This window comes from Trichoderma evansii, assembly GCF_050947405.1.
Source record: "Trichoderma evansii strain SZMC 28006 chromosome Unknown GGI43scaffold_10, whole genome shotgun sequence".
NCBI classification, from domain to species: Eukaryota; Fungi; Ascomycota; class Sordariomycetes; order Hypocreales; family Hypocreaceae; genus Trichoderma; species Trichoderma evansii.
Window position 1 is genome coordinate 1,108,604 of NW_028145196.1, and position 24,517 is coordinate 1,133,120.

At 43.7% G+C, this 24,517-nt stretch overlaps 9 protein-coding genes across 9 annotated transcripts; 4 read left to right on the forward strand and 5 right to left on the reverse strand.

Annotated features, from left to right (window-relative positions):
- Window positions 1–1,333: 1,333 nt before the first annotated feature.
- Window positions 1,334–2,641, reverse strand: GGI43DRAFT_427587 (major facilitator superfamily domain-containing protein; the record flags this gene model as incomplete). Its single annotated transcript, XM_083208833.1, has 1 exon — window positions 1,334–2,641. One exon carries the CDS (start codon window positions 2,639–2,641, stop codon window positions 1,556–1,558), a length of 1,086 nt encoding a protein of 361 aa, XP_083060704.1. The 3' UTR covers window positions 1,334–1,555.
- A 901-nt stretch (window positions 2,642–3,542) lies between these two features.
- On the forward strand, window positions 3,543–7,411 carry GGI43DRAFT_423071 (serine hydrolase domain-containing protein; the record flags this gene model as incomplete). The annotated part of the gene is made up of 6 exons (XM_083208185.1): window positions 3,543–4,107; window positions 4,170–4,414; window positions 4,467–4,513; window positions 4,549–4,587; window positions 4,638–4,900; window positions 6,312–7,411. The coding sequence occupies 6 exons, from the start codon at window positions 3,543–3,545 to the stop codon at window positions 7,409–7,411; spliced, it is 2,259 nt and encodes a 752-aa protein (XP_083060705.1).
- A 1,511-nt stretch (window positions 7,412–8,922) lies between these two features.
- GGI43DRAFT_427589 (SDR family oxidoreductase) lies at window positions 8,923–9,765 on the reverse strand (the record flags this gene model as incomplete). Its single annotated transcript, XM_083208834.1, has 1 exon — window positions 8,923–9,765. One exon carries the CDS (start codon window positions 9,763–9,765, stop codon window positions 8,923–8,925), a length of 843 nt encoding a protein of 280 aa, XP_083060706.1.
- Window positions 9,766–10,171: 406 nt separating this feature from the next.
- GGI43DRAFT_405817 (Zn(II)2Cys6 transcription factor) lies at window positions 10,172–12,660 on the forward strand. Its single transcript, XM_083206082.1, has 5 exons — window positions 10,172–10,389; window positions 10,475–10,622; window positions 10,688–11,192; window positions 11,257–11,347; window positions 11,427–12,660. The coding sequence occupies exons 1-5, from the start codon at window positions 10,214–10,216 to the stop codon at window positions 12,409–12,411; spliced, it is 1,905 nt and encodes a 634-aa protein (XP_083060707.1). The 5' UTR covers window positions 10,172–10,213; the 3' UTR covers window positions 12,412–12,660.
- Window positions 12,661–12,907: 247 nt separating this feature from the next.
- GGI43DRAFT_384071 (uncharacterized protein) lies at window positions 12,908–14,955 on the reverse strand (the record flags this gene model as incomplete). The annotated part of the gene is made up of 4 exons (XM_083203468.1): window positions 12,908–13,015; window positions 13,064–13,099; window positions 13,162–13,370; window positions 14,685–14,955. The coding sequence occupies 4 exons, from the start codon at window positions 14,953–14,955 to the stop codon at window positions 12,908–12,910; spliced, it is 624 nt and encodes a 207-aa protein (XP_083060708.1).
- A 1,367-nt stretch (window positions 14,956–16,322) lies between these two features.
- Window positions 16,323–18,391, forward strand: GGI43DRAFT_405822 (SET domain-containing protein). Its single transcript, XM_083206083.1, has 2 exons — window positions 16,323–17,402; window positions 17,468–18,391. The coding sequence occupies exons 1-2, from the start codon at window positions 16,707–16,709 to the stop codon at window positions 18,008–18,010; spliced, it is 1,239 nt and encodes a 412-aa protein (XP_083060709.1). The 5' UTR covers window positions 16,323–16,706; the 3' UTR covers window positions 18,011–18,391.
- Window positions 18,392–18,435: 44 nt separating this feature from the next.
- GGI43DRAFT_53603 (sugar transporter) lies at window positions 18,436–20,722 on the reverse strand. The gene is made up of 5 exons (XM_083209972.1): window positions 20,321–20,722; window positions 19,729–20,210; window positions 19,328–19,662; window positions 18,884–19,275; window positions 18,436–18,828 (listed from the first exon to the last, which is right to left on the reverse strand). The coding sequence occupies exons 1-5, from the start codon at window positions 20,600–20,602 to the stop codon at window positions 18,640–18,642; spliced, it is 1,680 nt and encodes a 559-aa protein (XP_083060710.1). The 5' UTR covers window positions 20,603–20,722; the 3' UTR covers window positions 18,436–18,639.
- Window positions 20,682–21,281, reverse strand: GGI43DRAFT_53606 (uncharacterized protein). Its single transcript, XM_083209973.1, has 2 exons — window positions 21,064–21,281; window positions 20,682–20,997 (listed from the first exon to the last, which is right to left on the reverse strand). The coding sequence occupies exons 1-2, from the start codon at window positions 21,151–21,153 to the stop codon at window positions 20,761–20,763; spliced, it is 327 nt and encodes a 108-aa protein (XP_083060711.1). The 5' UTR covers window positions 21,154–21,281; the 3' UTR covers window positions 20,682–20,760.
- A 1,712-nt stretch (window positions 21,282–22,993) lies between these two features.
- On the forward strand, window positions 22,994–23,943 carry GGI43DRAFT_405825 (uncharacterized protein). Its single transcript, XM_083206084.1, has 2 exons — window positions 22,994–23,025; window positions 23,096–23,943. Exon 2 carries the CDS (start codon window positions 23,378–23,380, stop codon window positions 23,570–23,572), a length of 195 nt encoding a protein of 64 aa, XP_083060712.1. The 5' UTR covers window positions 22,994–23,025; window positions 23,096–23,377; the 3' UTR covers window positions 23,573–23,943.
- Window positions 23,944–24,517: the final 574 nt, after the last annotated feature.

Sequence of the window (24,517 nt, forward strand, 5' to 3'; positions counted from 1 at the left end):
AATGCATGCTTTGCAACTACATATTCTGCTTCGGATACATCATCGTAATGGAAAATATCAAATATACTACTATGAAGGTCTGTGGCGAATTAATAAGGGGCAAATTGAGGCTGATGTGGTGAGATCCCCGTAGTCTAGATGGAGAAGCGAAAAAAAGTTGTCGTGCTATTTGAATTTTAATAAATCCCTACTAAATCACTGGCAAACAATAATTGCAAAGGTGATCCTCTTCTAAGTGTAACTCATGACGCAAAGATAATCGAAGATCTAGGGTAATATGATTTGCTACTGCGCAAAAGAGTCCTAGCTTTTATCTTTACTTCCCCATACACAGCAAAGCGATTATTAACTTAGGCAAACCACCCCACGATTAATCTTGGATGTAATCGAATCTATTTGAATTATTCAAGCGGGCTTATAATCGTGAGAGACTGAGATTGGGCTCCTCGTTGCTATGGTTACATAATTATTCCGCCTACAGCATCCTCAATATGTACTCCCCACAACGGAGCAGAAGGCTGAGGGGGATTTAGCCTTGTCTTCAGTCTGTCGAATTAAAATTTGCGATAAATGAAGTGTTCTGTTAAGATATGCACTGCTACTAATCAATAGCAGACGTTGATGTGGTCTAAATAGACATATCCCTAAAATTACTTGGCAGGGAAGGCACAACAAATGTCGTCAATACATACCTTATAGTTAGCCCTACTAATATAAACAAAACAGAACCCTGAAAGACTATCTACAAAAAGACAAAGAGAGGAAAAGAATTAACAGCTTCAAATTAATTTTATACTTCTAATAATTTATCTATTCGTTGTAATAAAACATAATAAGGATTCTATATTATTAAAACTTTAGTTCGGCGACATTTTTTTATACTGCCTGAACTAGAACCCTATCTATGGAGAAATTGTTATCTATATTATATAAATCTGAGCATAAGGTCGGTATTTTCATTTAAACAGCTTTCCAATCTTCATAAATAACCCTGCGGCAAAGATCAGCACGCCAGCTGTGATAACTGGAATGAAACTGATCCGAATTGCGACAGTGATGGCGAGCAAAGCATGGTCTCTTGATTCACCTTCGAGCTGACTAAACAAGTCACTCTGTGCTCCTGCTACAGCGTCATGAATTTCTGCAGCACTGTATCACTGATCGCTGAGAGCTGTGCTCAATTTGGAGAAAGCAGTGGTTTGGAAAACCTGCCCTGCAATGACCAAGGCGATTGTCGTCCCACCGATCTGGGAAAGGTTCCTGGACGCTAATAGCATTCCCAATATCCTCAGGCGATACCTTAAGGGTAGCGACGGTGTACCCAATTTGCCATGTGAGTCCAATTCCTAGAGCCATGACGACACTGACACCATATATAACGCCCGGTGATGTGGATGGATCGAGATAGACATAAAAAGTACACTGCCTAGAGTGACCAAAACGCCGGAGACAAGATAGTGTGGCTTGTAGAACTTGACTTTCGCAAGAAGACTGCCATTTGAAAAGCTGACAGCAACGGCAACGAGGACGAGTGGCAGAATTCGGACAGTAGCTTTCAAAGGCGAATCGCATTCCACGAACTGGAAGTAGACGGGAATGTAATATACCGGGACATAGAGGCCGGAGATCGCACACGCCGTGCTTGTCCCGAGAAGAATATGAGACCTGTAGCACAGTAAATGACCAGGAAACGATCGTATCGAAGGCTCGTTAGAATGCAAAAATATTGTTGACAAATGTAGGCCAATGTTAGAATGCCACACACGATCAGGCATGCAATCATACGTTTGTCTTGCCACTCCCAGTTATTACCACCAGCAATAAAGACAATTGCGAAGATAGTCCAAGCACCGGCGCTCAGAAAAAAACCGAGAAAGTCCAACCTGAGCAGTCGATCTTCGATGGAGACTCCGTTGGTGGGATGTACGGATGGCAGCAAAAATAGCCAAATGGGAGCAGCAATTGCGCCAAGAACTAAGTTAATGTAGAAGCCCCATCTCCAAGTTGCTTTGCTAATACTGAAAGAGCCACCAATAACAGGACCAAGCACAGCGCCAAGGCCCCAGACAATTGAAATGCCGGAGATGTAAGCTCCACGTCCAGGCGATATTAAATGAGATGAAAAGAAGTTGAGAGTTCCAAGGTATATTCCTGTGCCTCCGGCGCCAGCAATAACACGGCCTACAATGAGGGCGCTCATGTTTGGCGCGGCCCCACACAACGCAGATCCGACTTCAAAGAGCATCACACCGGCGATATACAACCATTTTTGATCGAATGAGTTGAACAAGGCACCACCTGGGAGAATGACGGCAGTGGAACTGAGAGCGAATCCTGCGCCGAGCCAAGCAAGCTGATCGATAGTTCCAAAAGTTTGGGTTACCGCCCCTTGGATATCGGCCGCGATGGTAGTGTCGAGGCTGTAGACAAAATCCGAGATATAAACGCAAGCGCATACAAGAAACCATTTAAATCCGGACAGTCGGTTGTCTTGAACGTTTGTTGCAACCTCAATATCCGCCATGTTATCATTATTACTAAGAATGATTTCCTTTGTATTTGGGCTAATCCCTAATTCATTGTCATATTTTGGTTCAGCCAAAGATTCAGATGCGGTACTGGAGACGGCGTCGACGGCCATGGTGGTTTCGTTATGTGAGAAGAGTACTAGTTCGATTATCTTGGATTCGAATTTGTGTCCGATGCTCTTATTGAATGAAAAAAAATGTTGGCAGGATTGTAAAAAAACTTGGATGCAACGATCAAAGTGGACGATGATGATGCTAGAAATACATAGAGCAGGAGCAGCTATGGCTTTTATACAGGATTTGAGGATGCTTTCAAACCACCAAAATATGAAAGAAAAACAAGATGACAAATATTGAAGACCCATGATAGTACGGGAGAAAGCTTTCTCATTGAGAGCAAAGTCAATTACCTGTCCAAAGTCTCAATGGTGAATTAACAGAGAAAAAGCGTGTAGAAGCCAACGCATCTCAGGCGAAACTATCAAAATTGTGGGTCCGCGTATACTTTAATATCTTTTTTAGGGAAATGGATATGCTACATGAGACATGATAGAATGAGCTCAGTGAGACATCCACTTACCCGAAAAGTTTCGCCATTAATCCATGACGCACCTGTATCACGAGAACTCTCATCCATATCCCGCTTCCACTACGCAGCCCTGCAAAGCTGCTTATGAAAGATGCAGGATCCATTTGCCGCTTTTGGCAAAGCGTGTAATTCAAGCTTAAAGGAAGCCAGCTAGCTTCACCAAGCCCAGGTTTCCGATCAAGGCGGCTGAATAATCATGTCACACAGCGTGGTCTCGACTCTTCTGAATGAAGACATTGGATATGCTTACCATCTCTCCTACAGCAATGCTGCCAATTCCGAACGCTTTGCTACGTTCTCTCACATCTTCTCGCCCCTCTTCGCAAGAATTTGTTAATGTTTTGGTCTCAATCCTGGCTAATCGAACATCCAAGTCCCTAGTAGTAGCAGCCTCGCAACCAAGAGTTATAATTTCCGCAGATTAAATGGCCGCCGTCATCACAGACAACGCACGAGATCCTACCCCGCCTATTGACACATTGTTGTTCGTCAATATTATAGGACCAACCGACGGTCGTCATAGAGATGCCTCCACTCAAAGGAAGATCCGACAACATGTCATGCGTGATGTTACTAAAGTACACCGCAAGGTGCCTCGGAATCGCCGCTTCAAGTTGAACACTGCCGCCCTCGTACGCAAGGATGGCTTAGAGGATAAGACAAACAACGCGATCAAATTTGGCGCTAGTCCACAGAAAGAGCAAACTGAGGGAAAGAAAGACGATGAAAATGTAACTGGCGCCACTGGACTCCGTAACAGTGCTCTAAAAGCAAATGCCCCTGCAACGATAATTCCTTCTATTGTGATCAAAGAGAGCCCTTTAAACACTCTCAGCCGATATTTGCCAGAATGCCAGCATCCCGCAGCTCTTCTGGACTTCACTCTTAAACGACATCCCCTCTCAGTTTCGTATCAAGGATTGGTGGGCACGAGTAAACTTCCAGCCTACAGCTTGGCATACGCTGTAGTGCAGAATGTCAATCTCGATCGTGAGCCAGAGGATTCATCTTCCGCACTGCCTTCTAACAGCATGTGACTAAGAAATCAATAGATGCCTCTGGTAGACGCTTCTCGTTTCCGTTCGCGTTTAAGGAGGCGCCTTTCTGCGACAAGGTTCTCACCGGTCGAAATGTGCGAGAAATGGTCCGTTCGAGCCTGGAGCAAAGTATCACGGTAGCCCTCAAACAATTCACCGACGTATTGAGCTGTATAAGAAGGAGATTGGCTAGTTCCGATCTAAATGTAGCTTTATCCGACGATACTATTTTGGCCGTTATCGACTCTATCTGCTGCAGTGTAAGCCTCATATTCTCACGGCTGGTAGTGTTTGGGCTAAATATCTACTTAGTTTACGTTAAAAGATTTAAGTCAAGTACGATGCCATCTTGATGGATTGTACATCATGGGTAATATAGAGGTGGATTATCCAGTTTCTCAGAACAGCCAGACATTCAACTCATGATCCATTGGTGCGTTTCAAAATACCCTTTCACAGAATAAAAGAGCTGATGAAGAATAGGGTTGATGTCACAGCAGCTCTCATATTTGAGCGAATTCCACGGTTTCCTCTACCATTCGGTCTCCTCCCTGTCCAATTGCGCGCTGAGATGTCGGAAACAATTTGGGATATATTGAATTTAGTCAGCGAAGTTGAATCTATGCCATATGTTGAGAACAAAGCACTCTTCGATGCATTGACAGAAGCCACCTGGATTGCAAGAACCATCGAATCCGAATCATTTACAAGAGGCGATGCTGCGTGGCATGATACAGTCTTCCTAGGTTATCTGGTTAACCCAGTAGCGCATCGTCTGCTTTCGAAGCTTGAACAAGGCCATGGAAAACAAAATCTACCAATCTCCACGGCCATTTGCCTTGGCATTACTCTTTTCATAATCATCCTTAAGCAACAGTCCAAAGGTTGTCCTGCACCTTCTATACCATATGTTGCGAAAGCTGTTGATTTGTTAGATCAAGGCATCCCAATATCTTCGCATATAACTTCGAGTCTGCTTATACTGCAACTGTGGCTTCTGTTGCTTTGTACAGTAGCATATCCTGATACAACTCTCCTTCCTGAGATCCATAAAATGATAATAGGGGTGATGAAGCAGCTAAAGCTAGGTTCCTGGCACAAAATATTGAATATAGTTCGTGTTATGCCATGGATTGGTAAGTTTGAATCCCGCCAAGATTTTGATAAATACATAGTGGAGAGTATTTATTAAATATAACTAATTCGCATGTTAATACGCTACTTCTACTACTTAAAATAATGCCTTATATAATATTATCTAGTGTTGGTAAATCATAAGCCTAATTGGCGGCTGCCAAAGTGTATACAAATAACTATTTACTATAACTTATATCTTGTTATCCTCTAAAGATATAGGGAAGAGCCAGTTGGAGCGCTATAGATTGAGCTTTTAAGTGGATCGCTTGAGAGCAGCTATTCATAGCCCCAATCTTTTTTTGAGCTGAATAGGAGTTTTGGGTTAATTTATATTACAAATACGCACAGAAAAAGAGCCGCTAATATACTGTGTTCTGATTTCTTTACTTCGAAAAATACTAATCAATATCTTTCGCTACCGACGCCCTCTGGTTACAGACGCACTCTTAAGACAGGCGCCTTCTGAAAAAATAATATAAAATACAGTATCCCTTATCCAAGTACTTTATTTCCCCTCATTTGTAAGAGTAAATATTTATTCTTTTGTGGATAAGCCTGACCCCCAACGTGTTGTGATTATGTTGATAATAGGCCTGTCTAGCTGATATCCGTAGCGGTAAGTGGTTAGCAGGGAAGTGGATACCTGGAATTGCAGCTCGGTAAGGCTGCATTAGGTAAAGAGGAGGTAGATAGTTAGATTAGCCGGTATTAAATGCAAAATAAAATTTCCCTCTATGCCCCCGCCTTTTCACATTTATATCTCAGGTTATATGCCAAACTGACAGACAATAATAATAAGAAAACGATTCATTACTCTACGTCTGTGTCGCGGCACATTTGTAACAGACTGCACAGACTGCACAGTATTCCTTCTAAGATCAATAGGTCAAGCCCTGGGTTTAGTTTTCTCAAGACGCTCAAGCAATACATCACGACTTCCAAAGTCAAACAATACGGTACCAATGGCTTCCAGCGATGTAAGTGAAGCAGACTGCATTGCCAAGATCAATGCAATACTAGAGCAAGCTGTCACTGCTGGTGTACCTGGTATCTCTGCCGCAGTAGGCTCAGCGCGTGGGCTGTGGACTTTCACAGCGGGCATGGCAGATTTGCATAATCAACAACCAATCGAGTTATCCCATATCTTTGGAATTGGCAGCATCACCAAATTATTCACTACAGTTGTTATTTTTCAGCTCATCGAAGAAGGCAGACTACACTTGTCAGATACCGTCGGCCAGCTATTAGACCCGGAAATATACAAGAACATTGACAACGCTGCCGAAGCAACCATTACACTCCTTCTGACCCACCACACCGGCATTGATAACTGGGAAGATGATCCTAAATGTATCAGGGCCAGTCGTGGTAGCAATTTAGATCCAGCTCACAAATGGAGAAAAACCGAGCCTCTAGAATATCTTCGGCGTCCGAGGCTGACAGCTCCAGAACGTGGCAACTATTACTATTCCAATACAAACTACGAGCTTCTGGGTTTTATAATCGAGAGTATTACACAAAATACCGCAGAAGGAGAAATTCGTCGAAGAATTATAGAACCGCTCGGCATGGAGTACACTTTCCTGGAGATATTCGAACCCAAGAACAAAGGCGACATACCACGACGATATCACTTTGCTACAGAATCGTATCGCGAGACAGCAGGGATGAATCCCACCTTACCCGAAATTGATGATGGCAAGCTTATAGACTGCACTGCATCTAACCTATCAGTTGAATGGACAGCTGGTGGTATGCTTTCCACACCCCCTGATCTTGTTAAATTTGCGACTGCTCTTCGTGATGGAAGACTTCTTAGTGAAGAATCCTTAACAACAATGAAGAAATGGCAGCCAACTACAAATGCGGCCTCTGAAATAGGTCATTGTCTCTTCAAAATGAAAGATTCTGAAGGGAATGCGTGGCTTGGCCATTTTGGCGGTGTCTTGGGCTTTACGGGAGCTCTATGGTGGAAGGATGATGGTGATTGCGTGTTATCGGTATTATCTAATGTAGGGACAATGCATTCTGGCAAAGTGCCGACCAGTGGAGCTCATATACTCCTAGAGACTAAGTTACGAGAGATTGCTATTCAATTGGCATCTATAGGAAAGACTTGATCGTCATAGCCTGTCTTAATGCTATCTACTTTGCCTAGTTGTCGCAAGTTTAACAGCACTATTATCACATTACCAAGATCCGGTGATGGCTTGGTCGGGCAGTAACAATTTTGTCAGTCCTATTAGGTGGGTTTGTTGTTGGGACTAGAAAGATGTCGAGTTGTAACACTCTCAAAGAGTACACATAGTTGTCCCAGCGGTTGATATTCTAGCACCACAGTAATAGTGGTGCACTCCATCGGCCTCAATATTGAAGCTTTCATCATTGGTAATGCAAAAAATCACCAGTATCACGTCCATTGTCGCAACTGAAATTTGAATTCTCGATTCGCCGGCCCACTAGCTGTTAGCAATCGTCAGCAAAGTATTGCCTACGGTTATCATCCAGGTTGAATATCCATTTGTGAGCAGGAGTCTGTGCTGGGACTCCTTCACCAGAGTTTGGGCTAGCAATTGACGTAGACTGGCAAGCAATGGCATCGCCGTAAACTTGTTTGACGGTAACTAGAAGAGTAATAAAACTCCTATAAAGGGTTGTAGTAGACATCATTATTAGTCTCTGAATTGATATTCTATTACGCCTTTTATAATTAATTAACAGTGAGAATAGAAAGATGAGAGTAGCTCTCTTGCTCAAAGGATTACTTACATATATGCTTGTTTGAGTGAAATTTTGCTTTATTACGAAGAATGTTATAACCATGCATCCATCTACTTTTTATATATCGTAGCCACCGCACAGATTTCAGTAAATGTGGAACTACTCCAATGATTTAAATCCAACATGAACAATATGATGTGAATATTCAAATGGTGAAACTGGTTTGTGGGAAGAGATATTGTCTTGGTCCCGATATAAAAAAAACTTGGATTGTTCTTTTTCTGTCGCTTGTTCTTTACGCCGGGATAAGCCGCTCACGCGTTTTCGTATATAATAAGGGTTTGATATAGCGTTTGCATTTTAGCATAGTCGATTTGTCTAAAAATATGTCGCATGGAGCTAATATAGTACATGGCTTGGAAACTAAAGCACTTGTAATAAGTAGTATACCTACTAGAAGTCTCTTGCAGTCTAAGATCCTTAAAGTATATATACTTAACTAACCCTAACTTGCTAGTCATTATACATATTAACTGACCTATTAACTTAAACTAATACGTATTGTAATATTGGCATATAAATGTCATAATATAGCAGATAGGGGCTGTAATTTAATAGACGGCCTAGTGTTATAATCTAGTGGATGAGCGCTGTAATATGGCAATGAGCGCTGTATTTTAGTAAATAAGCGCTGTAATTTAGTGAGTAAATATTATAGCAGAGTGCTTTGAGAGGTACCTACAGTACTTTTGTCTTACACACCTGCTTGGATACCGGATAGACCCTCCCCTTTTACATTATCAACTTTGAGCACCTCAAATTCAAGGTGAATATGAAAAAGATTCACATCAATATTTCTTTTGGGAATATTTTGAGCTATACTATCTATTCGGATATATTTCTAAAACATCTAATAATCAGTGCTTAAAGAAATCTGTTTTACTTTCTCGGCTGTCTCGTTCAGCATCTTAAGTTTCGCTTCAAGCATCAAGTAGCAGTCAGAACCTAAAGGGAAACGAAGCTGATCTTCCAGCCCAGTGGCCAGCCCTGTTCCTGTGACAACCTCATACATGCGCTGGATGCCAAGCTCTGCATTGCCAGGCTGCTTCCCATGCATGCCACCGAGCATCTCTTCCAAATTCACATATCCTTCCAAGTGGCGGCCCACATTCTGACCATTTGAGATGGGTTTTAAGAAATCGGTTCGGAAAATACCGGGTTCAATAATATGAACTCGGATACCAAAAGGCTTAAGCTCGTTAGCCATAGCTTCGCTGAGTCCTTCAACAGCAAACTTGGAAGCAGAGTAAATCGGACCGCCATGGGCGCCGAGAATGCCCACACCACTAGAAAGCTGTACAATGACTCCAGATCTTTGATTTCTCATATGTGGAATCACTGCTCTCGTGAAATTGAGCAAACCAAAAAAGTTTACATCAAATTGGTATCGAGTTTGTTCATCTGATATTTCCTCAACAGCGCCAATGTGGCCATATCCAGCGTTGTTAACCAGAACATCAATCCGGCCATGTTTAGTGGCGGCGGCGTCAACAAGCTTGGTTATACTGGTAGCTGATGCGGTGATCTCTGTTTCGACCAAGTCGGTCTTGGGATTCTCTGCAAGAGACTTTGGAAATTTTGAGAGGCTCCTGGCAGTTGCAACAACAGTATCACCCTTGGACAAAGCTAGATTTGCAAGGAGGAGACCGAATCCGGCGTTTGCTCCGGTAATAAACCATACAAGAGGTGCCATGATATTGAAATGATAGATTTGACTTTTTTCTTTCGCTCTTCTCGTGCAACCCTTATAGACGCTTGAATATACGTTGTGAGATGGATTAATGTATTCGTGTGATTGGAGTACTTGCGTGTCTTTTTTTAATTTGATGCAGTAGAAGAGATTTTTAATTTTCATCAATAATTGACGTATCCCTTTATATAAACATTCCAGCAGCTATATCTACAGCGATATCCAACATCTTCTTTCACTGCTTTTCCGATAATGCTGATGAATCCCGCTGCAGCACGGAGTATCAGTCAGCAATTTAGCGCTAGACTCTAGCTTGCCCAGCGCAGACAACCAAAGCCGATAATGATCGAATTTCCCGCTATATAGCGGCCGACGGACATGTAGCCATGACAAACAAACTTAGCGCTTTTATCAATAGCTTTGGTATACGTTATCGTGACACAAATCACAAATGGATTTGGAAAGGAACAATTCGAACACACGCTGCCGAGGCCGCGCAGTCACAGCGTGCCTCGAGTGCCGAAAGATGAAGAAGAAATGTGACCGTCAGTGGCCATGTAATCACTGCACGACCCGAAAAATGGCACACATGTGTCAATTCTCACAGGCAACCCGAAAGCATCAGCGGTAAGTGATCTAAAGGCCCCTTCAGCCACCTGCATGTTGATTCCATCCCACTAGATGGACTCGGACTAAATGAAACACGAACAAGGGCTCCGAAGGAGGCGCCTTCGACTACTTCCTCCACCTCGGTCTCTGAGTCGCAAGACGATGTCGCGAACAGTACAACTTCAGCATCTGCGGTGCATATGCTAGGTTACATGTACGCAAAGAATGATACACTTTTTGGAAGCATCATGGCGAGTCATCTTGCTAGGGCTCTATATGTACGTAGAATGTCCTACTGATTCATTTTGACACGCAGGAGACCCAATACGTAGATTCTCCCAAGTCTCTTCCACAGCCAGTTATCCAAGCCTCCCGTGCTATCTCACCACGGCCGTATACAGACATGCTTTTAAAAAACTTTTTCGATAACATCAACTACCACTACGGAGTTTTACACCAGCCGTCTTTCATGGCGGTTTACGTCGACTGGTGGTCTCAACGCCGTGATGCTCAAAGCTTACGCAACCCATTAGCCATGGCCCTCACTTGCCTGATTCTGCGCATTTGCGCCAACTCTACGCAATTTCTGTCGCCACATGCTTCGTCGCAGCTTGAATTAGATCTGGGCGACTCCATCGAAAATTTGAGCAAGACTTACCACGATGCTGCACAGATTATCAGTGGCTTTTTATCTCCAGGAACCGGCGGCCTTCTCAATGCGCAGCAGCTCTTCCTTGCTGCCACATGGCATAAGGGACAGGCTGATTTTGTGAGGTCATGGCATGAACTCGGTGCTGCCGTGAGGCAATCCCAAGAGATCGGTATAGTTCTTCGTTGGCAGATGAATGTGTGGATACTTAGTTCACTAACTTCGAATGCGTCAAGGAATTCACACGGACGTTTTTTCTAATGAAATGAATGAATTCGATCTAGAAATGCGACGGAGACTATGGTGTGCCTTGTATACCTGGGATAGGTTAGTTATGGATCAAGTTCGACTACTTGATACCTTGGCTTCTACCTTACGCATCATAGCTAACATTCATCTTTACAAGATACATGACTGCAAGCTTTAATCGTCCTCCGATAATACAATCAGAAGTCTCTACTCCGCTCCCCAATCCTGGCTTAGACCAGTCTGGCGCTGATCCAAATGTTCCATCTCACATTGTTGCTAAGATATTTGAGTGTCAACTTGCAAGGCAGTTGGGAGAAGGTGACCGTGTTGACAGATCGAATCTTCAAAGTAAGATTGCCTGTGTGGAAAAATGGATGCTGTCTTTGCCACCAGTATTCGACATTGTCGACCCAGACAAGCGCTGGGACGGAAATTATCCATATATACCATTTCAGCGTCTACAACTTCATTGTGTAGGCTATATGACACAGGTGATTCTTGTGCGGTCCATTCTAACGTCAAGTGAAATATTCTCAGAGGCAAGTTATATCGGAACTGGGATTGATTCTGAAACTTCGATGTTAATACATCAAGCCGTCAATCTTAGTCTGAAAGCCATGTCTGTAAGCAAAGACACTTTTGACCTTTGCTTTCCACAACAAGCAAAATACTACATGGTCGCGTTTTGTCCTTTCGACAATGCAGCACTATTATGCTCTTTGCTGATACACGATATTAATGGCACAATGGTCCCTCAACGATCAGAGGTTATCTATGCTATTGGACAAGCATTACATATTTCGCACCGGCTGCGTGGTTTTACGAAGATGGGCGGTATCACATGGACCATCCTCTCAGCACTCAAAAATCGAATTAATTTAAATCCTTCGGAAAAGGCGGTCCTGGAGGAGCTAGAAAGCGCTGGCAAAGCCGATATCGCCACACATTGTCTAAAAGACAGTCTTGAACAAACCGACGCTCTGTTTCATTCCATTAATGGGTCGAGTAGTCATGTGCACTCGGGGTCGGACGAGGGACTGCGATTTGTAGAAAACACCTTGGCGGCAGATGATTCCGAATTTTTAGACATGAACTTGGGCATTCTAGACGGAGTTTGGAATTGGGAGAGAGTGGGGTTCTAATGTCATACGCAGATCATGACTATTGCTGCCCGCTTTTAAGCACAAACTGCCTTTGTGTGAAAGCCAAATTTCCTGGAAGGCAAATTACTTGCAGATAAAATTCCCAAGTCATTGGAAAGTTTTAAATCAGCTACGTAATATACTAATTTGTAGCGTTGAATAAAGGGCCAGCTCAGTCCCGAATATCATCCATTGCAGATTTCTGGTATGAAAAATATGCTACTCTATATAATAAATGGTTAAGGTTACAGGCATCTTAAAATAACGATGTTTCGAGTTATATGATATAAAGAGAAAGCCCTATAAACGTTCAGCCAGAAAATTCTAAAGCCACTTAAAACTTCCTAAGTAGAAAATATTACGTCCATCTTATCTTTAAGCGAACGTCAGAACTTGGTATAAAAGCAAACGTGGCCGTATTGCATTCAAGATGATACTATATAAATTTAATGTCATCCTTCTTTTCTTTCCATCTTCAGTTTTCTATCTTCATACCTTAGTTAAGAACGACAATGGTGAACCACTCTTCCTGGTCGCTCTCCAGGTCGATGAAAGCTCCACCACTCGGGCAAACATCAGCCATAAAGACAGCTGCAGCGTTGGACTAAGTTTTGTTAGTAAATCTTCAAACCATATCACTTTTAGAACTTACAACGCAAGGCTGCTCATCCGGAACGGCCACAGTGATCTAGAATAAGTACCTAAGGTTAGCATTGCTTGGTTTGGTAGGCTACAATATGAAAATTTTACCAGATTAAGACCGTAAGTCTTTCCATTTTCCGTTGCATCGATACCGTCAGCGAGGTCCGTGGTAACAGACTGGGCATCAACAGATGAGAAATTAATCTGAGAGCAGAGCTTGATAGCCCAATCAATCTTCACTTGAGCATCGAGATCAGTAATAGATTGGGGAATGTTGTTGTTCTGTCCAGTACCAGGAAAGCAAATCTGCTCGTTAGCTGCCGAGGCAGTGAGAGCAAAGCCGAGAAGGACAACGGTGGTAATTGAGAGTTGAATTTTGCAGATTTGTAACGAATTGTAGTTTTCACTTTGAAATAACAAATAAGCGGTGATTAAGTCTATGATTTGGTTCGTCTGAAGGGTATATATACAGATTTCGTTTTACTTTCATGATTCACAGAGACTTGTTCATAGAAAATATATGTTCGGGAGATGAATTAGTCCGGTTCATTGAATTATCGTTCCATGGTTTCAATATTGAGGCCAATCAGTGACGTCAAATGCAACAATGTGTAATATAATACTACTTACCGAACTAAATAGGAAACTTTTGCTTATATGGAACCAATATTAACAGTAATCATGTTAATATAGCGGACGAACTGTATTTCATTTTAACTGCTGCTGTTTATACCTGATCGTAACAGTAGAGCTATTTATCATAATTGATTTGCATAGACTTTTTAGTATAAGGCATCTGATTATCTGTCAACATCATTTCCTTTCGTTGTTTTGATCCAGAACGTAGAGAGTTGACTTCATAAACAATTTATTCTTCTCGGTTGTTGCACTAGGATCGGGCCAAATATAGTGCTAGAAATCTCCATGCTGATAATGATCTCGCCAATAACGAAAGACTTTCCGGAAGTAGAAAGGTGGACTTTCGCCATTTATGGGGGGCAGGGCTTAATACTGAGTAATACAATGAGTCGATCTCCCAATTTATGACACGGGGGAAGAAAATCAACAATAGCAGCGAATTCAACAATTTTATAAAACTTCAAAAAGGATCTACAATTATAAATTGTTCCAATACAGCGTTTACTGTTATGCTTCATATTGGTATAGACAAAAGGAATCAGGCTTTATCAGTTGATATCACTGACATAAACAAATTCCTTCCGGCTACTATGTTCTAAAAATTGTATAATTGTATATTGCACCCTGTTGTAATTCGGTAAATAGTCCCGTCCAAAATCGGGCCGATGCTTTACGTAGGAATTACAACCACACTTATAGATTAATTTATCTTTACCATAGATATTAAATGACATTTCTTGTTTATATCCATGACAATTTAGGGTAACGCCAGAGCTCTAAATGTAATAGTCTTTCATTTTTCGTTTTATTTAAGGAAATTAATTTATATATAGGCATTATAATTCCACTCTTATTATTATAACTCTAGGCAATCAAGAATACTGGAATGTTATATTCTGTATTAGATTAGGTACTGTTTCCTTTGCCCTTGCCCTTGCCCTTTCCCTTCCCATCATCGTTCCCGTCCCCCTTTCCTTTTCCGTCTTCTTTACCTTTGCCACCGCCCTTTCTTTTGCCCTTCCCATCTCCTTTTCCTTGTCCTGCATCTGGAATAATTATTTCATCATCTTCTTCAGTGTCATTGTTCAGGTGAGCTTGAGTTAGGTGAGCTTGAGCTTCAGTTTTTATTGCATAAGCTCCTGTACGCTTAAAGTCCCCATAAACAACGTCACACGCATCTACTTCAGGATTTATGCCACCCAGAGAAGTTGCCAGAGCGCTGCTGGCACAAGTAGCTGCCAGGAGCGCGAAAGATGCCTTCATTATTGTTCATATAAGTGTTACGAGGGTTTTTCTGTGCTGGATGTGGAATGGTTGTGTCAATTCAAATATAGTTAAACAGGTCCTCGGATTGGACTAGCTGTTCAATATATATCAGTTGAACTGTGACTGTAAAAAGGAATCGAACATGTGCCCGTATCCACACTTAAGTGGATCAAACACATCGACGTGGTCTCATCTAGGTAGCTATGACGAGGCATTTCCACCTGCCTATACGAAGCACAGATCATCTATCGACATTGAGTTAGGGGATCGCCTTAGCGTGTAACTAAAAGGTAATGAACAGCCTACTATGCATTAATATGGTAGTACCTGAGGCAGTGCAGTTATCATGTCACCCAACTTCTCTCTTCGAGCAGGCAGCTAAAGATATACAGGCGATGATAGGCAGCATCTAATTAACATACACGCCCTTAGAGATCCTCACTGAAATATAATAGCTTACAAGCTGCTAAAATCTAGTAATGGATAAAGAAGATAGGGATATAGTAATCGCGAAAACGTCTCTTAGAGCAGCCCGGCAAGTAGGGGGACTGTCGCAAGTTCATTCATTCGGCAATCTCACCTGATGCAGCATCAGGTTTCACGCATTGCTTATTATAAAGTAATAGCGAGTATAGCCACTAGAATAAGGTGACGTTACGCAGCATTGGTATTTGTAATGCCATGTGCATGGCACATAGTTAAATTCTTCTTCTCTAGATCCAAAATAAGAGAAAACTCCCGTATTAAAGCCAGAGGACAGTAATCTTCTCGAGTTTTTACCATCTTGGGCACGTAAAGATGTGCGAGTTATGTACCCGAGAAATTGATTGTAACACAACGGCGATGACATGTGTCTCTGAGCGAATGAGACTTTTCTATCGACGATGTGTTTCCGTGTTAAAAACCGCTTTATATCGAGCCAGGTGGTCAGAAAAAGGTCTACAAATCTAAGCGGCTAATCTTAGCCCTTGCGGGGTTATTCAATCTAACATAAGAGAACCAGGCTACAAGCAGAGTTCCCAGGATTATTTATGGGGAATCGAGTTTTGCGATCAAGTGTCCAATGTTATCATGGGCTGTTTCATTTTACTAGATTTATTTGCTTGCTTAAGCCGAGACTCTGTATCGCAAATATTAATTAGTTCCATGCTTACCAACTTATCGCGTTCGCCTAAGGCTGGGCCTAAATTCGACAAAACGTTTAAAGCTGAGGCGAGAACGAACAGCTGGCCACTCGAAGTGGAACCAACTTAGGCAATTCTGGACACATCAACGGAATCGTGGATCAGTGAGCCTTAGGCATCAACAATAGGTTAATAATCTAAAACTAAATTTAGTTTACTCTTATTAATAATGGTATCAAAGTTGACACATGTACGAAGTGCAAAAAGTAATTGTGGCTTGTGTCTGCCTGACTGGAATACGAATTTCTCCAAGAAAGCAAGTGCTGCACATGGTCTGTGCTGTAACTACACCTACCTAAATGTTACGTCGTCTGTAAACAGGACGATCCTGTACGACTTTCACAGAAGTCTATTTTTAGGGGATTTGTGCAATTACAGTTCGCCTTGCTGGAGCTTTAACATATGTCAAGCGTCTAGTACACAATCACGTCGCCAAGAGCTATATGAATCCGATGATAGTGCCACTGATGGTATAAACATATCCACGGCACCGCTCTAAACGTTGCTGGGCGCGCCCAATTCTTTCACTTTACCTTTCGTCTATGGAGAATCTAAAGAACTAAGATGAAGTTGATTATGATTCCGGAGTTGCTTCCTTATGCGACTGTGGCTTTGGCCCTCCAGCAACGCATTACTTATGAAAACGTCTGCTCTCCACCTCTGCTTCAGCTCTCACGTTCTCAACAAAATCCGTTAGAAGTTTGCAGATACTCTGGCCGGAAAAACCCCAGTCCTATATTTGGAACAAATCCACCATCTCCATGGACATCACAAAGCTATTGTCGTAATAACGCCGAAACATTTTGTGTCTTTTCATCCAACGCCTTTGCAGGCGGCAGAGGTATATCCATCTTAACAACACCTGATCGCGTTGAGAGTCTTCAGCAGCTACCAGCATTTACCGATACGAACGCATTATCAGGTATCAATAAGCAGCTCTCACCACCGTTCGAAGAAAAAGAGCTCCCCGGAAGAGGGCGTGGCCTCATTGCAAATAAGATGCTGCATCGCGGCGATAGGATATTTGCTCATACCCCCATCTTGATGCTGGATGGGGAGACTTTTGGAGACCTAGAAAAGAAAGAGTGGCTAAAACTGGAACATGTCGCGGTCAGCAATCTTCCGCCAAATACAAGAAAGATGTTTTCGGCACTGTATGGTCGCCCAGTGACGGATCCAGTGAGCGATCGGATTGACACCAATGCTTTTGAACTTGAGCTGGATGAGGTCACATATTACGCTGTATTTCCTGAGATAGCTGTAAGTGCACAATCTATATGATTGTAGAAGCAAACGGAAACAAAATGAGGCCTAACAACCAGCAGCGTCTTAACCATGATTGCCGCCCTAATGCGGCCTACTTTTTCGATAAACAAACTCTTACACACTACGTACACGCTATCACGGATATTACTCCTGGTACCGAAATTACCATTACATATATTGATCCCCATATGCCACGCCAGAAGCGCCTCAAGAACTTGTCTTCCCTCTGGGGGTTCAATTGCACCTGCAGCTTATGTAGCCTTCACTCCGAGCTAGCGCATGCGTCTGACGAGCGCCTGGGCCAGATTACAACAATAAACGACCGTCTAGAAGACTGGGAAACGGCACCACTGCAAATGGCAGAGACACTCATCAGCCTTTACGAGCAAGAGCGCTTGTACGCTCCATCAAGTTCAGCATATTGGTATGCAGCGCTGATGAGCTGCTCACAAGGGCTGTATTGGAAGACAATTCGTTATGCACGACTGGCAATAGAATTAGGCTTGCTGGACTACGGTTTCAGAGACGAGAGTTTTCAACGTATGAGGCAACTAGCAGAAGAGCCAGCAAAAGATGCGTGCTGGTTGACAAGATTAAAATAATAAACACCCGTCGACATCAAAATTACACATAATCTATTACGGATGACGTATCTGGCAGCCAAGCAGCTCAGTACAGTGTAGCGCTCATCTCAATGCTTGCGCACTATAATGTGATCTAAAAGCGGCGGGCTACCTTATAGAATAGTATTGGGTGTAGTAATACAGTGCATTAGGTATAGGGTTAAAGGTCTGGTATTTCCTTAGAATCCCTGGATACTGTAAGTAAATTGAAATATTACACATTTTTTTACTGTATTATTCAAATTGCCTTAATCATAGTCTTGGACTGCTTGTCGCTTAGGAATGCATACTTTATTAATCTCTGGATACATTAGCTTAGTTTACCTATTACTATCAATTAGCTGAAGCAACTTTTCTATACATTTGGCCTAGACTTATTATAGTTGATGTATACTGTCTTTTGTAGAGTATTCTACATGGGACAAAAGTTACGTACTAATAGTAACTACCTAGGTAACTAAGGTTGAAAACGAAATCAAATGATTGCATTAGCTAACAATACAGTGTGATTGTAACTGTATTTTGTTCTTTATTCCTTACCCACTAACATTAATTCCTGTCTCTAACAATATCGTGCACCTGCTTAACTAAGTACATTATGCCTCCATTTATTCGTCGTCATTGACATCGATCTCCGTCTTTGTCCATTGCCGAGCCGGAACTTTACGCTTAAACAGGATATCAATCTCACGATAGGACCGATGCTTCATCTCAGGCAAGAAGAAGTATGCCAGGACATAGCACACAAATCCCGTAGAAGCCCAAACATAACCGCATCTACCAGCGAGATTTCCACCCTACAATATTTTTAGGTTAGTAATTGAACAGAGAGAAGAAAAAGGACGGTCTCACCTCAGGGTTGAGCATCCAGCTTGCCAAGAAGATGCAAGGAAATTCTACGATGTAGTACGAAGCGCGGCCCACTCCAGTAGTCAGAGGCCTAAGGCGGATGGCCGATGTTTCACCAATAATGACCCAGGAGGCGGGAGCAGGTCCCAAGGTAAAGAGCACAGAAATGATGAGGCCCAAGGAGGCTTGGGCCAGATTGCTCGCATTAGTCCTTTCGACAGACCCTGCGACACCAAGGGCGATGAGAAAGATGACGTTGATAGCCGATCCCCAGAGATAGATAGTACGTCGCCCAAAGTACGTAGTGAGAATCCAAGAGAGCATAACAAAGATCATCTGCAAGGCCGAGGTGATAAGACCCATAGCAAAAGCAGTTTTATTACTCATGCCAGCCTCTGTTTGTGAGTTAGCATATATGATGTGTTTATAACGTTGCTGCTGACTCACGCTCAAAGAAGTAAACGGCCTGGTTGGCGATCAGGTTACCCGTGAGGTTCTGGGCTGCGTACACACCGCACACAATAAGAGTGCGATAAAGGTCCGTGCCCTTGAACAGCTCAATGTAGCTAGGCGGCTTAGAGGTGGCCTCAAGCTCGACGACACGGCGCATCATGGCGACGGTCTCACCACAGTTAAGCCTGGATTTTCGCCCAAGGCGCCCAACGGCGTGCTCTGCTTCTTGCAGGCGTCCCTTTCGAACCAGCCACCAAGGCGACTCAGGAGCGAAGAAGACTAGGATGGCGAGCGGAGTGGGAAACATCCATTGGAGGGCAATCGGGACTCTGTAAAAATTCCCTTTGTGTTAGCCGTTCTGCATGTTTGTAAACAGGATCTCTCGTAACCCTTACTTATAGGACAGAGGGCTGTCAAGACCCTGGTAGCTGTAAGTTACAGCACCGACAACAATACTGCCAATAGCCCAGAACATTTGCAACATCTGGGTACAGGGGGCTCGCAGCTGGATAGGTACAATCTCGCTACAGTACGCCGGGGCATTCGCAATAAAGATGCCCCAGGGAATGCCCTCGAGAATTTGGGCCGCGAAGATTACGGGCATTGATTCTGCGTAATAAAAGGCGAAGATGAAGACGTTCAAGAGCATCAGGCCGGCCAAGGTTGCATAGCGGTATCCCAACCAACTGGTGAGGGAGCCAGCGAGGCAGACGCCAACAAGCGCACCGAGCTGCCCCGACACAGAAAGTGCGGACTGCCACCTGGTGGCAACGACATTGTTCAATGGGTTGTCATCGACAGGGTCGCCATACTTGGCCCTGAATGCACCTAGGGCGAGGAAGTTGTTGCAGAGAAAGACGTCGTACGACTCCATGATCTGGAAATAGTGATATTAGTACATATGGCTGTTGTCCTGGTTCGAAGGGACCTCCCCAGAATCAGGCGAAAAAAATGGAGTCAGGCGAAACAAGACACTAAACAGCTTACAATTGTGAAGGACATAACGAACGCCCAAAAGGAAGCCATGGGATACGCTCGAACGGCCTCGAGCACCGTCATATTATGCTCCGCGTTCTCTGCCTCGATGGCATCTGCCTTATAATCGGAGATCTTCGCATTCTCATCGAGTTGGTAATCCGCCTTCTCATCGATTTCATGGACCACCTTCTCGTCAATGTTATTATCGCCAACATTCTCTACCTGCACCTCCTTCTCGACCTCTGGAGCGTCGTCATGCGCCTTGGATTCCGGTTTGACGGAGTCACTCATGTTGGGCTGGTATTTGCTGATGTTATTTCCGCATGGATAACACGTATGGAAGAGAAGCAGTCCTGAGATGAAAAAAAAAGAAGAGGACAGGACAAGAATAGAGAAACAAAACAGAAAAACCGCCAGTGGCGGGAAAGGCTACCACCATCTCCTGGCTTTTATGCTATCGTGCTATTCATACTTGCAATCCTGGAGGAAATCGGGTAAGGGGGGAAGACGGGCCGAGCGCATAACATGCGGGTTAGGTTACACCGAGCTGCGTCTCCCAATCTAAAATGAGGAATGACAAGCGTGGGGAAGCGGGCACTTTGGGGTAGCCGCATGGAGGGAAGCATTTGGCCTGCCATCTTCCGACCCAATAGGCACCAATGGCTGCTACTAAACAACTGCAGTGGCTGATCAGCCTAGGTCAGCTTGTTTTGCGACCCAATGAACAGCCTGGGCTGTATTGGATAGCATACACACCACTGGATGCAAGTTACTTGACTTAGAAGCGAGCCAATGCCGAGCGAAGCTACGCTCCCCCCGGACCCACGAAGGAACAGGCTCATAATCTGGAAGTCAACCCCGCATTGTGCTAACGTTCCGACATCCGCTGTTTGCGAGCTCTCCACTGTCGAGTGATGCACGCTAATACATTTAGTTTATACAGCACGCAGTCCCAGCTCGCTGCTGAATGGTACGCTTATCCACGTAAGAGCCAGATTAAGCCAGCTTAAGATAAAGCTTGATGGTGCATGGAGTTGGGGGCGGTCAAGCTCATCGTCCATAATGGCGACATGGACAAGAGTCAAAAAATCCATGTCCAATGAATTTGTTGTTAGGGCAGCTAAATGATTTGTCGCCAAATTCCAATGTGAAGTGGTTTAGTGTCTCGGATTTTTTTTTTTTTGTTGCCTTCCTGGCCTGCGTTCGAATGGGTTACCACCATAATAAATGTAGAGCGACGTGTCTGAGGCCATCATATTTGTGATTTGTACTCTAGCTCACTAGTCGCTAAAGTTGGCCAATGGCCCTTACTTATAGTACCGTACTGTATATTCCAAAAATAAAGCCATGCCGTTGTTTGGTATGCCTTGAATTGCTGCCAAGCTTTTGATAACGAAGCAATTGCAACCCATGAATAGATGGCTTTTATCAGGATCTTCCGGCTGCTCTAAAGGATCACGGAAGAGAATTTAGCCACGAATACCTGGATTTGCGGGAACATGCTAACTGAGACTGCGGTTAAAGTGTCTATTTGAACGGGTCCATAGCTGCGGCAGGGGGTATTGGGCGATAGCTACTCCGTGCATGTACTCAGATTGGGAATTGGCAGGTGATATTCCTCGTATTTAGGTTATGCTGCGGTAGTTGCGCAGTTTCTGATCATAAACTGGCAGGCAATGGGAAGAAAAGGTACTCGGATCCAAAGTAGTAAGCTAAAAGCAGCCGTTAGCTTCATTTCAGCTAGATCTCTTATCCCAAGTGCAGATGGCTTTATGCTTCTATAGATGGACGTGTTCCGGCGCGTCCTGATTTCACTGCTCGGTGTACATCTTCCGAGATACGATTACGGACCCCAGGCGGTCGCTATTCCTCCGCGACGCCCTGTAACCCCACATCGTCCATCAGGAACCAATACCGAGTACCAAGTTTTAAAATCCACGTGTCATGGGAGCAAATTCTTGGGTTTTAAATGGCGCAGCATCATCAGCTACTTTTACGAGGCATTGCTGCTGGTATTATATAGGCGCTTTTATTGACTATGAGAATACTGCAGGTTTTGTAACCTCTGAAGATCTCTGTCTCTGCGCGAGTATCTATTATAGTTGTTATCGCTAACGTCCTCGGAGGTAATTTACTATTTGCAGTAAAGCCGCTCGTATTTCACGGCATTCTTCAGAGGCGGTAGAAATAGCGCAGGAATGTAATCTGAAAGTGGGGTTACATCTGGGGTGCATGAGTACATGTAATCACACGTGGTTGGAGACATATTGTACCACTGCGCCGCATTCGACATTCCTCAACTTTGTATACCTGGTGGTTGTGTCATTGGGTTCATACGCAAAAAAAATAAGCCAGGGAGGATATCTTTCGCTTAACCTTGACATTTAATTGAAACTTACGGATTTAAAATGCCGATAAGCGTATCGATAGGTCGTCTCCTAACGAGTTTTGGGGAATGTATTGTAATGCCTACAAAAAATCTGCTAACAAACTGCGTAAGTGGCCAGTGGACAATGAGTTACAGTTACGATATAATGCAACTCAATAGTCCAAGTGATCTGTTTATCACTCCTTGTTTTCGAGCCCGAGAGGAGTAATCCTAGGACTAGTATACAAGGCTGGAATGTACACAAGTCGAGCAATAATAAGTGTAAGATGGCTTCGAAAGGAGGCTCGATGTTTGTATGGTTTGAAATATGACCGGGAAGAGGATGGTGCGCCCTTCTCTTGTTCTCTCGTTTGCGGTTGCAGACCTGCCTGCACTTGTACTGACTTTGGTGTAAGGCTATCGACTTGCGTCAGGAAACGTCCTCAGAATACTACCTGCTTTGCCGGCTCATGGTGGAATTCTGCTGAGGACAGATTTCACTACCCCCAAAAGTCGGTCTGACCAAGAACTGGCCAGTGAAAACTCTTCGGCGTGCCATCCTCTTGTACTTGGGCGAGATTACGACAGCGAGAGAGTGCGCGTAGGGGGAACAATCCAGCAAGGCTGGCATTAGTATGTTCACTACGTAGCATGGGCTCTGTAATATAATCTCTGCCCTGTGGCCAACTCAATTCTTCATGATAATACTAAGTTTCAACGAACTTATGCAGTTGGTTCCGGATCCTAACCTGTACAGATGTTTCGCAGACTGTGCTGCCCAATCCAACGTTCCTAGCTCAGCCATTAACAGTGCTCTCACTCAAGCGGGTACCCTTTCCAGCCAACCTAACCAAGTGTGGTTGCCTGTCCGCTTTCGTATGCGCAATCAATAGATTCCCCTAAGTCGCAATCGGATTGCTGCATCACGTGTGAGGGATCACGAAAGATCACGAATGAACGAACGAATGAACAAGGAGATCGATCAAGAATGCCAAAGGCACTGAGCTCGAAGAGAAACAAGCAAATGTGACTGTGAACTGGAATTGTGATGATGAAGAAGAAAAACTAACTAGAGCTCGCATGTAAGGGAGGAAATAACTAGCAGCGGGTGTAGTGGAGTCACGTAACTTCACGTGTGCTTGCCGCTCAGCTCTCGAAATGCTTTTAGTGTGACTGCGACCGAGATTTCTTCTCAGTTGTTATCCTTGAAAGGTACGGGCTTCCACCTACGAGCTTATCCTGACGATCATGCTCATTGGTGGTGGTACGGCCACAACGTCGCTCCAGAACACGTCACATCAACCGTGGCGGTCGTCCTTGGACTCATGAATTGGGAGGGAAAAGGTTTAAGTTATAAACCCCCTATTTCATGACGTGGGGAGATGCTGTAGAGATACGGACTCGCAGCAGTAACCAAAGGACCAATCACGCTTGGTAAGCCAGTATTTGAAAAGCAGAATAGTACAACCCCGATTGAGTGTGCGTTAAATTTTCTGAACTCTAAATTTCCATATACTTCCCATTATTTAAGATATCATGGTGGTGTGTTGTGTGTTGTGATGATTGAGTATAGTAAGATTTACGGCTGAGAGGCGTCAATATAGTGCAGAACTTTCCAATGTCGACAAGCGGGGAAGCTATAGCCATTTGAGATAGTAAATGAAGCCGATGAGCTTTTCTTATTACGACTACTTTTCTAGATTTCTAGGAGAAGGCGTACGACGATTGATCGTAGTTTCTCACAATTGCGAGTAAATATTTTTTAGGGTCGTTGAGGCTGGCGTCCATTTCGCAAATGCGGCAACTTCTGCGGCAACTTATGACGCATTCAACTCCCT